Below are 13,682 nucleotides of genomic sequence, written 5' to 3'. Positions count from 1 at the left end.
CCCAAATCGTGTCCACATTGTAGGTTTGGGAGATGTTCAGCTGATTTTTTTTGTGGCGGCATTGGACCCTTAACTTTTTATTTATATATATCAATGGATGACAATGATGCATGCATGTCCAAAACCGTTTGACCACATGGACTCCATTGACTCCATTATTTTTTTACATTTTCATTGGTAAATATTGCTGAATTTGCACATTTCCTGATCAAATACGGGGCAGAAACCTCAGATAAATCCACCCCGAGCGTCTCTTCTCGGCTTTGTACACAAGCTTAGCCTTTTGTCTAGCTAGCTAACTAGCTATGTTATCACACGAATACTGCAACGATGCTAAAAAGGTGACTATTCTTTGTGACGCTAGTGCTGTCCCACTCATGCGCTGAAATACTTAAAATACTTACTCAGAATTCCTGCCAACGGCCATTTAAAAAAAAAAGGCAATTGTTTGAGTGTAATAATAAAATCTTACTTAAGATATTTCAAATTGCTCCTAGTTGTTGACACGTACGGCCCTGTTGTGCGGGTTATTGTGTGTAGTTGCTCTATAGGAATCCACAACTCAAGGTCCCCTTTAAGCTTATTAGCGTTTGCGTGATTTTTACAGGTTTAAACTAAGCTATTCATACTGTATACGCGGCAACAGGACTTGAACACAATCGCTTCCAAATGGTCTCCCCGGATGCAACACCTCATTTGATGATGTGTCATTACACATCGCGGACCACCCACTGCATCGTTTTGTGTTAATGAAGTTCACAAACTTTGTTCTCATTCCGCACTTGGGAGTTGGGAAAGCTTCACCTGCCTCAATAGTCAAGAAAAACAGTGGAGGCCATTTCAGTAGAAAGTGCTAAAGCTGAAATGGAATGCTGGATGGGACATCTGGGATAATTGTTGATGCTGGAATTGCTTGGGAAATGTGGGGCAAAGGACGTTCTTTTCAATAAGAATTTTTGGAGCGAAAGATTCAAATTCCTTGAAGGAGTTGTGGAAGTAGTGGAAAATGTGGAAGTAGTGAGAATTATTAGGATCTAAGGGTAATTGTGATTGGAAAATGTGGAATTTTGGTAAAGGTGGGAATTTTGGGGATGGGGGAAATAGATACAGTCCACCGAATGACGTGAAATATTGACATGGTTCTCATCGGGTGAGAAATGTGGAAGTAATAAGGGCAGTCAAGGTCACAAATAGGAAAATGTGGAAAATTCTCCATTCACTTCTAATGGGATTTTTTGGGAACATGTCAGTAGCTAGCCCTCGTGTTCCGAATGATCTGAACATTTTAACTGAACTAACCCTAACATACTGATATCCATTCAGGAAACTGAAAAATTAACAACGGCAGGAATTTTTACGAGAATAAAGTTTAAATATGAAGAGAAAAAAGTTGTAATCTCATGAGAAAATGTCGCAATTTTACGAGAATTTTGAGGACTGTAAGGAAAAATAATTTCATTTTAATATTTTAATTTTGAATTGTTTTATGACAAACAAACAAAACAATGAATAAAATTTTAAATTTTGGAAAATTAGCTTGCGGAAAAAGTGAAAATGTTACCAGAATAAAGTCAGAATATTATTGGGGTGAAGTAATAATTCTGTGAAGAAAATTCACAACAAGAAATTTGAAATAGTTGGAAAAAAAAAACATTTTAATGTACAAAAACATCTCTAATTTTATGAGAATAAAGTCAAAACATTAAGAGGAAAAATTGTGTTCTAACAAAAAAAAAATTGTGTCTTTAAAGTAAAAAAATATGACAAAAAATTATGTCGCAGGGGTGCTGGAGCCTATCCCAATCGTTTTTGGGCGAGAGGCGGGGTACACCCTGGATTGGTGGCCAGCCAATCACAGGGCACATATAGACAAACAACCATTCACACTCATTCACATTCATACCTATGGACAATTTGGAGCCGCTAATTAACCTAGCATGTTTTTGGAATGTGGGAGGTGTACACGGAGAAAACCCACGCATGCACGGGGAGAACATGGGTGGGATTGAAGCTGTGTGGCCTGTACGCTAATCACTCCCCGCCGTGCAGCCTCAATAGTGTTGGTTGTTAACCAAAAAATGTGTTAACCGGGGCGGATGTTAACCAAGGTTAGTGTGTTTTTTTTGTTAACTTTGAAAATTTAGGCCAGAATTTTGTGTGCACTCAAGCCTATGTCTTGTTGGGAGGAAACCGGAGTATCCGAAGAAAACCCACACATGCACGGGGAGAACATGCAAACTCCACACAGAGATGGTCAAAGATGGTGGAATTAAACTTGGGTCTCCCAGCTGTGAGATCTGCGCGCTAACCACTCGACCATCGTGCAGCCCACAAAGTTGAAATATTGAAGAAAAAAATATAGTTGGGCCTCACAGTGGACAAATTCAGGAAGCGTCTTCATCATATGGAACAACCAAATTGTGACCCTGTGGAGCCAAAGTATGAACGTTGACAGTTTCCAAGCATCAGATTGACCATCAAAGTTTGCCGCCATGCTCCGCCCACATCCTGTGGCGCCCAACTGTCTGATTTTTCATTTGGGCTCATTTGGTCAAAGTCCCTAAGACTAGTCGGTCCTGTTTGTTTTGGAACATGTGCATCCTTTCATGATAGACTTCTGGGGCTAATTAAAAGAGGGCGCCATTGAGTGACTTTTGGGGTTCATGTTCGGAACCTTTTCACCCGGCCTGAAATACCCTGAAATATTGTTAAATTTCCATGCATGTTAGACCCTCACAAATACGAGTCGTACTAAACATATCAGTTTGACACACAAACACAGCCATCCTTGCATAAACTCTACTTTATGCTACGCTTTGTTAATTGAACAAAATGTGACCTCATATTGTGATTGTCGTGTTCAGTGGTGCAGAGCCTCCATCCTCCCGTCGGTACGGGTATCATTTCCCTCTCTGCCACGTTTTCGTCACAAATAATTACCCTGGTGTGCTGGTAATTCTGCTTTACGCTCCAACTCCTCCTCCACTTCCTGCTTCCTTCTGCAAGTTTCTGATTGCCGCTCACTTATCTTCTGTCGGCATCATTCCTTTTTCCATCAGTGCATTTCGCCCATGTCTAATTAAGACCCTTGTGTGTGTGTGTGTGTGTGTGTGTGTGTGTAGGAGGTTTGGGCGTGTTGGTGTGAGTTGCTGTCCTACCTGGAGCAGGAGAATGCCTTTCTTGACCAGCTGGAGCAGAAGCTTGATGAAACTGAGAACCTCCAGGGAGGAGCAGAGGAGCTGAAGGAGGCGCTGGATGTGAGTGTGCACAGAAACACGCGTCACACATAAAAAGGATCACGTTCCCTAATGGTTCCTGGTAATTGCAAATAATTCAGTATGTTTATCACATTTTATAAACTACATTCACTTTCATTTAAATACCATTCCTGGTGCATGGCCGACTGTTTTACACTTGGCCTAACATACAGGCGGTGCACGGGATCCACCACAGTGACCGGGTAAATAACCTTTGTATACAAAAAGCAACAATCCAGCATCAAGTGTGCTTTGTTGCGGTGTCCCACTTTGTCACAACACAGGTTGGCGGCCATTTGTTTTGCAGGTGTAATGTTCAAATGCACGCCGTGTTTAATTTGGTCGCAGGCCAATTAGAAACTGCAAATATCTCCCAGGCTGCACTTTGGTCACCCCTGGATTACCTAGTGCAGGTGTATCAAATATAATATCTGATAAATGTCACAATACCTGCCAAATGTGAAATGTAATTAAACGGCTGTAGTAAAGATTATACACTAATGAGCAGGAAATGTGTGTGTATGTGTCTCATGGACATCTACGCAGGGTTTAGAGGCTCTCTTGCGACACCCAGAGGACAACAGGAACCATATTCGGGAGCTGGCCCAGACTCTGATGGATGGCGGCGTTTTGGATGAGCTGATTCAGCATAAACTGGATGCCTTCAACACGCGATGGGACGAGCTCATGTCGAGGGTAAGACGTGACGATGATAATTCACCGTCCATGCTTTTACCTTCTGTGATATTTGAAGAAGATACGTATTACTTATTATGCTTTTTCCACTTTTACAATGTTGTATTCTCGTGTTAAACGACGCGTGTTTTGAAGTGAGCCATAAAAGATGTTTTGGATGGACTCTGAATGAGTCCTACTGACGTCATGCGATCTGGACCTCGTTATACAAGCTGCAGGTTGCCTTACGTACGTAAACGTGGAAGTCCTCGGGAGCGCTTGGGCGTGTGACCAACAAAGCGGAGTGGCCTACCCAGAGGAGGATTGGGGTGGAGTAAATTAAACAGACCGTTTGATTCATGCCGCATCATCTTAATCACGCAGCATGAGCCTATGCTAAATTATCATGCTCCCAGCATACCTTGTGGGTTATATATTAGTAGAAAATAATATTGTTTTGCATATTTATTTGTGTAGACTATGTTATGGTTGTATTGACCATGATGATGCATCTGTCAACAACCCGCATTTTTGTTTTTTGCTATTCACGGGTGGTCCCACAGAGTCACCCCAGCTAGAAAACCGGGATCTGCTGCATTTATTATTTTATTATATTATTATTATTATGAAATACTCGTGGGTTTTCTCCAGGTACTCCGTTTTCCTCCCACATTCCAAAAACATGCTTAATTAGGTTACTTAGCGACTCCAAATTGTCCATAGGTATGAATGTGAGTGTGAATGGTTGTTTGTCTATATGTGCCCTGTGATTGGCTGGCTGGCCAATCCAGCACAAAGTATGTGAGATAATTTGAAAATATGTGCACCCTCGCCGTCTTTGTAACACCTTCCCATCACTTCCTTGCCCTCGTCTCCTCCTCCTCCTCTTACCCTACCCTCCTTAATTATCACTTCCCACTCCCCATTGCTCCCTTGCCTGCCTCCTTCTTCCTTTCGCTCTTCCTCCTTCCTTCTTTTCCTTCTAGCTACTGTCATTGGCAGCATTCTGCTGACAGATTAGTCACACTTTTTCACACACACACACGTTCACACAAAGACAAGTCAATGCCCGCTGGGTTGATCCCCCCTAAACCCCCCCCCCACCACCACCACCACCAAAGCACCAGATTAATGTTCTTCTTGCAGCCTGATAAGCTTCCTTTTGTTTGTCAAGCCATCAGAGGCTGTGTGTGTCACATTCTTGTATTTCAGACATTGAGCGTGTATTGTCATGGATGTGTGTGTGTGTGTGTGTGTCAGTCAACATGCTCATGCGAGATGAGAGTCGGCAGCTCAAAGCTGCTTTCTCCCGTCATCCATGAATGCAGTGCTTTTACCTTTCCTCCATTCATTCGAGAAATGCTTTTCTTTCTCAATGGAGAAAAAAAGGGTCTGTCAAAGAAAAATTGTAATCGTGATAATCATATTTTTAATCATACTATATTTATTATATTATATTTATAATATTTTAACCATATTTTTAATCACATTTTTAGTCATATTTTAATCATATTTTAATCATATTTTAATCATATTTTAATCATATTTTAATCATGTTTTTAGTTAACTCATAATTATTGCAATTAATTGCAGATGATATACCTTTTAAATATTTTTAATACACCTATCAACATTACACATGAGATAATAATAACTACATATAATATAATAATATGTTTCAGTTGTATTCAGTTGTGACGCCATTGACTAATAATTACATTTGTTTGATTTGTTTGAAGGCTGCACGCAGGCCTCACAGCTAGGAGACCCGAGTTCAATTCCACCCTCAGCCATCTCTGTGTGGAGTTTGCATGTTTTTCCCGTGCATGCGTGGGTTTTCTCCGGGTACTCCGGTTTCCTCCCAACAAGACATAGGCTTAAGTACACAAAATTCTGGCCTAAATTTTCAGTTAACCAAAAAAAACATGCTAACCTTGGTTAACATCCGCCCCGGTTAACACGTTTTTTGGTTAACAACCAACACTATTGAGTGTTGGGATAGGCTCCAGCGGTAGAAAATGAATGAATGAATGAATGATTTGTTTGAAATAAGAAATCAGGAAGTGTGCAAACACGTTTTCAGACAACTGTCTATATGTATTATATTTTTATTTTATTTTATCTGTACCACAAATCCCCGGCACAGTGAATGCGTCATTATGAATGTCTACTAACTTTCCCCACTGTATATATAAAGTGGAATGAAAAGTGAGTATGATCTTATCTCTGTGCTAGCACACTGCTTGCGTGTCAAAATAAAATAAAGGCAGTAGAAACAGTAGGGTAAGCATATAATCCCGTTATATCCGAGTCCTACATTGAAAAGCCAAGATAAATGCAGCCCATGGATGCCATGAAGTGTTTCATATTGTCTCCGAGTGTGGCGTTCACACTAAAGCCATGTGTGCCAAATGAAAGGCCGCTGGTTGGCGTGCTTGCAGGGAAGTTTGGGCAACATGGAGGCTGCTTAAAGAGGCGTTTGTGTTTGGAGTGCGTCGCCACAGGGGAAGCTCGTTATCGGTGTTTGTCTTTACAAGTTTGAAACAGTAGCCCACTCTGCGGCTTGAATGAGGGTGTGAGGAGGGTTGTGCAGGCTCAGGGCTATACTTAGTCATGATCCTTCTGTACGGGATTAGCATGCATACACTTCGCCTGTCCACATGACGTGAAGCAGGTTCATGATGTAAGTGTTCTGCTAATCCTGTAAGCAATCGGCAGGGAGGAAAAAGAGAAAGTGGATGCTGTCAGCCATGTCGGGGCTTCACATCCACAAGCCATGAGAGACACGCCACGGAGTCCGTGTGGCAGGAGGGTGCATGCCGGGGGTGGGAGCATGGTAGCAGTGGTGGGTGGATGAACCTTCGTGGAGGTGAGCAACAGAGAGATTTGAAAATGTGATTCCTTTCATCTTCTTTCCACTCAGGTGTTGCTTAGGCAAAAGGAGCTGGCCAAGAATCTCCAGTGGGCTCAGGAGAATGACAAAAGTCTCCGGGCCATTCAGGAGTCGCTGGCCAACACCGACCGCCACCTGACGGCGTACCTGGCTGACCACATTGACGCCCAGCAGATACCACAGGAGGCTCAGGTAGCCCTTTTGGACAGATAGAGCATGGCTGTGTCTCTTCCATAAGAACGTATCTTCTGTATTATTGTGGTGGTCAGTGTCAGTTTCTGCACACTAGCAATGCGCTGCATTCAAAAAACTGGTAGGTACTAATATTTGATATGTTATGGATCAATTAGAGGTGTGATTTAGAGTGTATGACGTTTCTTTAACCAACAAATCAATGCAATATATTGACATTCTCTAGTATAAACAACCAGCACTATAACACAGCAGTCTGGGCCCAGTGAGGGGGAACTACCACTGTAGCTATGGAGCGGAATATCCAACGTCCAAAGTGAAACTAACCTCACCACGGTACACCGCGGACATATCTGCAACCGAATCAACCCGATCTTGTAGTGCAGGGGTGGGCAAATATTTTGACCCGTGGGCCGCATTGAGTTAACAAAATTCTCAGAACATATATTTTTGTGCTTATAATTTTCCTTGAATTATTTGTAAAATTGTATCTGTAAAAGTGTTATACTATCAGCTGTATGTTCTCATGTCTCTTTTTTCAGGAGCACTTTAAACATCACACCACATCAAACTCATTCATTCATTTTCTACCGCTTATCCTCACAAGGGTCGCGGGGGAGCTGGAGCCTATCCCAGCTGTCTTCAGGCGAGAGGCAGGGTACACCCTGGACTGGTGGCCAACAAAACCGTAAAAATTTAATTATATAGTTTGATGTGGTAGGGCTGCACGGTAGTCGAGTGGTTAGCACGCGGACCTCGAAGCGAGGAGACCAGGGTTCAATTCCACCCTCGAGTTTGCATGTTCTCCGCGTGCATGCGTGGGTTTTCTCCGGGTACTCCGGTTTCGTCCCACATTCCAAAAACATGCTAGGTTAATTGGCGACTACAAATTGTCCATAGGTATGAATGTGAGTGTGAATGGTTGTTTGTCTATATGTGCCCTGTGATTGGCTGGCCACCAGTCCGGGGTGTACGCCGCCTCTCGCCCCAAGACAGCTGGGATAAGCGGTAGAAAATGAACAAACTTGCCAAGGGCCAATGATAAACAATGAGGTCAAATTGTGTGTGACATATTTGGCACCAATAATAATATTTAATAATAATATTTAATAATAATAATATTTTACAGATTGACTAACCCTTGTATTTTAAAAGTTGAACTTTAATTCTTTGCAAGCAACTGGCGGGCCCGATTCAAGCGCTTGGCGGGCCAGATGTGGCCCTCGGGCCATAGTTTTCCCACCCCTGCCCTAGATCAAGTATGTGTGTGATGATCTATGATGATACTTTCTCACTGCCGTGTGCTGCCCCTCTGTGGCGAAACTACGGCGATGATGGTAAATGTCCAAAAAAGTGATGTCATCTGACACTCTGTACTTTGCAGAAGATCCAGTCGGACCTCAGCAGCCATGATGCAACCCTGGAAGACATGAAGAGGAAGAATCAGGAGAAGGTCCCGTCCCAGAGAATGACTGGACAGATAGACGTCACGCAGGTGTCGCTCTCCATCCACACATAAATGAATACCCACTGTAGATCACACTAAACCCCTCCCTCTTCTTCTCCTTTTCTGCTAGAAAATGTTGGCGGATGTGTGGACCAAGTTCAGGCTCTTCCAAAAGCCGGCCAACTTTGAGGCGCGGCTGGCCGAATGCGAACGTGTTCTGGCTGAGGTCAAAACCCAGGTGGGGGTGCTGGACATCCGCAGCGTGGAGCAGGACGTGGTGCAGTCTCAGCTGGAGCAGTGCATGGTAGGTGTCAGAGTCACGTGATACGCCACGATACGGCGGGCCGACCTCTCTCTTTGGTGCCGCCGCAGAAGCTGTACAAGGTGCTGAGTGAGGTCAAAGGTGAGGTGGAGACGGTGATAAAGACTGGCAGGCAGATCGTGCAAAGACAACAGACTGAGCATCCGAAAGAGCTGGATGAGCGCGTGACGGCGCTCAAACTGCTCTACAACCAGCTGGGAGCGCAGGTGAGGGCGCATGCACACACGTCCAACTGATCTGACCAGTGAGACGCAACCAGACGTCAGGCTTCAATACCTGGATACCAATTAAAAGACGCCAGAGTCGCCACTTTGATACGTTTTATACATTCAAGGTGTTAAAGCCTAAACCAGTACAGTGGTGCCTTGGTTAACATCCGTTCCCGGTTAGCGCACTTTTGCAAAATGTTTACCTTGGTTTGCGTTCGCCCAGATGTTTATCGTCCGGTTCGAACTCTTGTGATACTTGCTCTTGATCACGCAATGCATTGTGGGTTGCAGGAACCATTTAGTAAGTATTTGTCATTATTTCTGCGTCTTTTTCTGCATGTAAAACTGTAGTTATTGACGATAAAACATGCTTTGTGTTAACATTTTTGGTGATTAATTGGATGCGTGGGTTTTCTCCGGGTACTCCGGTTTCCTCCCCCATTCCAAAAACATGCTAGGTTAATTGGCGACTCCAAATTGTCCATAGGTATGAATGTGAGTGTGAATGGTTGTTTGTCTATATGTGCCCTGTGATTGGCTGGCCACCAGTCCAGGGTGTACCCCGCCTCTCGCCCGAAGACAGCTGGGATAGGCTCCAGCACCCCTGTGACGCTCGTGAGGATAAGCAGTCGAAAATCAATGAATGAATGAATAATTTACATTATTTTCTATTGGGAAAATTTGCTTTGGTTAGGGCTGCACAGCGGACGAGTGGTTAAGATATGCTTTTGTTCGTCCCTCGGTGGGGAAATTTGTAAAAAGTACGTTCCCATACCGGGAGTCGAACCCGGGCCGCCTGGGTGAAAACCAGGAATCCTAACCGCTAGACCATATGGGACACTTAGCACACAGGCCTCACAGCTAGGAGACCCGAGTTCAATTCCATCCCCATGCATGTGTGGGTTTTCTCTGGGTACTCCGGTTTTCTCCACATTCCAAAAACATGCTAGGTTAATTGGCAACTCCAAATTGTCCATAGGTATGAATGTGAGTGTGAATGGTTGTTTGTCTATATGTGCCCTGTGATTGGCTGGCCACCAGTCCAGGGTGTACCCCCGTGTTCTAAGCGGTAAAAAATGAATGAATGCATGAATGCTTTGGTTAAACCTTGCCACCACTGTATAAGGAAACAACTTAGTTCTGTGTAATTGGTGACAAAGCAAATTAACATGATATCTAATAATGCAATGGACAGGAATCCTCACCTATTCCAACTGGATTTCCTTGGATTTCCAAAACTGTACTGTGAGAGTGGGTGGCTTCTCCCGGTCAACACTGTGGTTCTGCCCACCTCACTTCCACATGTGCAAACCTCATTATCTGAAACTTTGGCATCATTTAACATGGGATTAACATGAAGCATAATACAGTGAAGAAAATAAGTATTTGAACACCCTGCTATTTTGCTATTTCTCCCACTTAGAAATCATGGAGGGGTCTGAAATTTTCATCGTAGGTGCATGTCCACTGTGAGAGAGATAAACTAAAAAGAAAAATCCAGAAATCACAATGCATGATTTTTTAACAATTTATTTGTGTGATACAGCTGCTAATAAGTATTTGAACACCTGTGTATCATCTAGAATTCTGACCCTGAAAGACCTGTTAGTCTGCCCATTAGAAGTCCACCTGCACTCCATGTATCATCCTGAATCAGATGCACCTGTTTGAGGTCGTTAGCTGCATAAAGACACCTGTCCACCCCATACAATCAGTAAGACTTTAACTTGTAACATGGCGAAGACCAAAGAGCTGTCCAAAGACACCAGAGACAAAATTGTACACCTCCACAAGGCTGGAAAGGGCTACGGAGCAATTACCAAGCAGCTTGGTGAAAAAAGGTCCACTGTTGGAGCTATCATTAGAAAATGGAAGAAGCTAAACATGACGGTCAATCTCAATCGGAGTGGAGCCCCATGCAAGATATCACCTTGTGGGGTCTCAATGATTCTAAGAAAGGTGAGGAATCAGCCCAGAACTACACGACAGGACTTGGTCAATGACCTGAAAAGAGCTGGGACCACCGTTTCCAAGGTTACTGTAGGTAATACACTAAGACGTCATGATGTGAAATCATGCATGGCACGAAAGGTTCCCCTGCTTAAACCAGCACATGTCAAGGCCCGTCTTAAGTTTGCATATGACCATTTGGATGATACAGAGGAGTCATGGGAGAAAGTTTTATGGTCAGATGAGACCAAAATAGAACTTTTTGGTCATAATTCCAATAAGCGTGTTTGGAGGAAGAAGAATGAAGAGTACAATCCGAAGAACACCATCCCTACTGTGAAGCATGGGGGTGGTAGCATCATGCTTTGGGGGTGTTTTTCTGCACATGGGACAGGACGAGTGCACTGCATTAAAGAGAGGATGACTGGGGCCGTGTATTGTGAGATTTTGGGGAACAACCTCCTTCCCTCTGTCAGAGCATTGAAGATGGGTCGTGGCTGGGTCTTCCAACACGACAACGACCCGAAGCACACAGCCAGGAAAACCAAGGAGTGGCTCCGTAAGAAGCATATCAAGGTTCTAGCATGGCCCAGCCAGTCTACAGACCTGAACCCAATCGAAAATCTTTGGAGGGAGCTCAAACTCCGTGTTTCTCAGCGACAGCCCAGAAACCTGACTGATCTAGAGAAGATCTGTGTGGAGGAGTGGGCCAAGATCCCTCCTGCAGTGTGTGCAAACCTGGTGAAAAACTACAGGAAACGTTTGACCTCTGTAATAGCAAACAAAGGCTACTGTACCAAATATTAACATTCATTTTCTCAGGTGTTCAAATACTTATTAGCAGCTGTATCACACAAATAAATTGTTAAAAAATCATGCATTGTGATTTCTGGATTTTTCTTTTTAGTTTATCTCTCTCACAGTGGACATGCACCTACGATGAAAATTTCAGACCCCTCCATGATTTCTAAGTGGGAGAAATAGCAAAATAGCAGGGTGTTCAAATACTTATTTTCTTCACTGTAGGTCCCCTTTAAGGGTTGGGTATAGTTTGTATCCATATAGGGTATAATAAATGATAAGGGACCGTTTGCAACAATGTGTCCAGGGTTAATAAAAAACAAGCTCCCGGCAGGAAATGTTCCGATTGATTGACTCCAGCATACGTGATTTAACATCATTGATTTTCTCTACAAGCTTCCCTTTTACCTTCTTTCGGGAAAAGTCCAACACAAAAGAATGTGAACTTGTGTGAACAGATAACAGAGAGCAAATTGGAGCTGGAGAAGAGTTTGAAGTTGTCCAGGAAGCTTCGCAAGGAGCTCAACGGGCTGACGGAATGGCTTGCCGCCACCGATGCCGAGCTGACCAGGCGCTCCGCCGTCGACGGTATGCCCAGCGACCTGGCGGCCGAAGTGGCGTGGGCACAGGTATGATGCACACACTCAGAATGTGAATGTTTCATAATGTGTAGAGGAAGAGGACTTTAACCTTGACTGTGAGGCCTTTATATTAGATTTCAATATAAAATGACTATTCCAATGTGCCGTTACTGAAATCGGTGTACCGTGGCTTATCGCATGTTCGCAATTTAGCATTTGCGAACCCGCCAATGAGCAGATGTTTGAAAAAAAACGTTAGTTTTGTATTTGTGGGAAATCCTTCCTAACACAAGCCAACAGAAGTTCATCAAACCAAATGCCTTCCTAAAAAACAACACGATGTACAGTAAAGGCATCACACTCTGCGATTATCACGTCAAATATGCAAACAAAACAATACAATTCTATTAATTTACAACACGCAAGGCATGCTGGGAAGCCCACATGCAAGTTTTTATGGATTTTCACCACATAGTATTTAGTAGAAAATGAATGAACGAGTATTTAGTGGCTACATTTTTCAGATCCTCCATAACTGTACAATCTGTGCAATCATAAAAGTCCAAGTTAGAGCAATTATTTATTGCTTTCTTGCCATTTTTCCGCCGTTCCTTCTGCAGTCCATCCACGGCGAGACAGAGCGACGCCAACCCCAGCTGCAGGCTGTGGTGGACCTGGCCGAGGCCCTCAAGGAGGTGCTTCGTGGTCACGGGAGCCTGGTGGACGACAAAGTCAGCCTGCTGCACTGCAACTGGATTGCAGTCACATCCCGAGCGGAGGAATGGCTCAACCTGCTGCTGGTGGGAAGATGATTGATTTGATTTCAAAGATAAGCTTCTCACGTGGCGAAAAAACCGTATTTGTAAGAATAGCTTTGTCTCCTTGTTTTCAGGCCTACCAGCAGCAGATGAGGAAGTTGGATGGAGAGATTGAGGAAGTGAATCGATGGATTGACGGAGCGAATAAAAAGATGGATGAGATCGAAAGCCAGGGACCAAATGATGCTGCGCTTAAGGTGGGGACGTTTTCGTCACACTTGGCCATTTCATTCATTCATTCTTTAATTTTCTATGCAGCTGGAGCCTATCCCAGATAAATGGGTTATACAGTCTGTACGTGTTATGAATGTCTCTTGTTCCTAGACTATAATGTAAATTCAGATTTAGTGAAAGTCCAACTTTTGCCAAAATTAACTCCACATGGAGTCCATGACCCCAAGTCGAGTCAAACTGTTACTATTGTTCCACTTTGAGGGTCAGTTTGTTAGCTCAGGCTTTCTTGACACACACTCACATAGCACAATCAGAGTGACATACAATACTGTATACACTACCGCTTAAAAGTTTGGGATCACT

General features: G+C 43.6%; 1 protein-coding gene and 1 non-coding gene across 15 annotated transcripts in view; one reads left to right on the top strand and one right to left on the bottom strand.

Annotated features, from left to right (window-relative positions):
* Window positions 1–13,682, top strand: part of dmd (dystrophin) — a 185,484-nt gene that overhangs the window by 97,456 nt on the left and 74,346 nt on the right. For all 14 annotated transcript variants that reach the window (XM_058052507.2, XM_058052503.2, XM_058052501.2 and 11 more), the window contains 9 exons: window positions 3,123–3,257; window positions 3,804–3,953; window positions 6,856–7,017; window positions 8,402–8,512; window positions 8,595–8,768; window positions 8,837–8,992; window positions 12,205–12,375; window positions 12,948–13,127; window positions 13,220–13,342. In XM_058052507.2, coding sequence (XP_057908490.2) covers window positions 3,123–3,257; window positions 3,804–3,953; window positions 6,856–7,017; window positions 8,402–8,512; window positions 8,595–8,768; window positions 8,837–8,992; window positions 12,205–12,375; window positions 12,948–13,127; window positions 13,220–13,342 — 1,362 coding nt within the window. The remainder of the gene's footprint in view (window positions 1–3,122; window positions 3,258–3,803; window positions 3,954–6,855; window positions 7,018–8,401; window positions 8,513–8,594; window positions 8,769–8,836; window positions 8,993–12,204; window positions 12,376–12,947; window positions 13,128–13,219; window positions 13,343–13,682) is intronic.
* trnae-uuc (transfer RNA glutamic acid (anticodon UUC)) lies at window positions 9,762–9,833 on the bottom strand. The gene has a single exon. It is a non-coding gene; the product is annotated as a tRNA-Glu (tRNA).

This window comes from Doryrhamphus excisus, linkage group LG15 (assembly GCF_037039965.1).
Source record: "Doryrhamphus excisus strain RoL-2023G ecotype Guam linkage group LG15, RoL_Dexc_Guam_v1.1, whole genome shotgun sequence".
NCBI classification, from domain to species: Eukaryota; Metazoa; Chordata; class Actinopteri; order Syngnathiformes; family Syngnathidae; genus Doryrhamphus; species Doryrhamphus excisus.
This window is presented reverse-complemented; position numbering and strand designations above follow the sequence as displayed.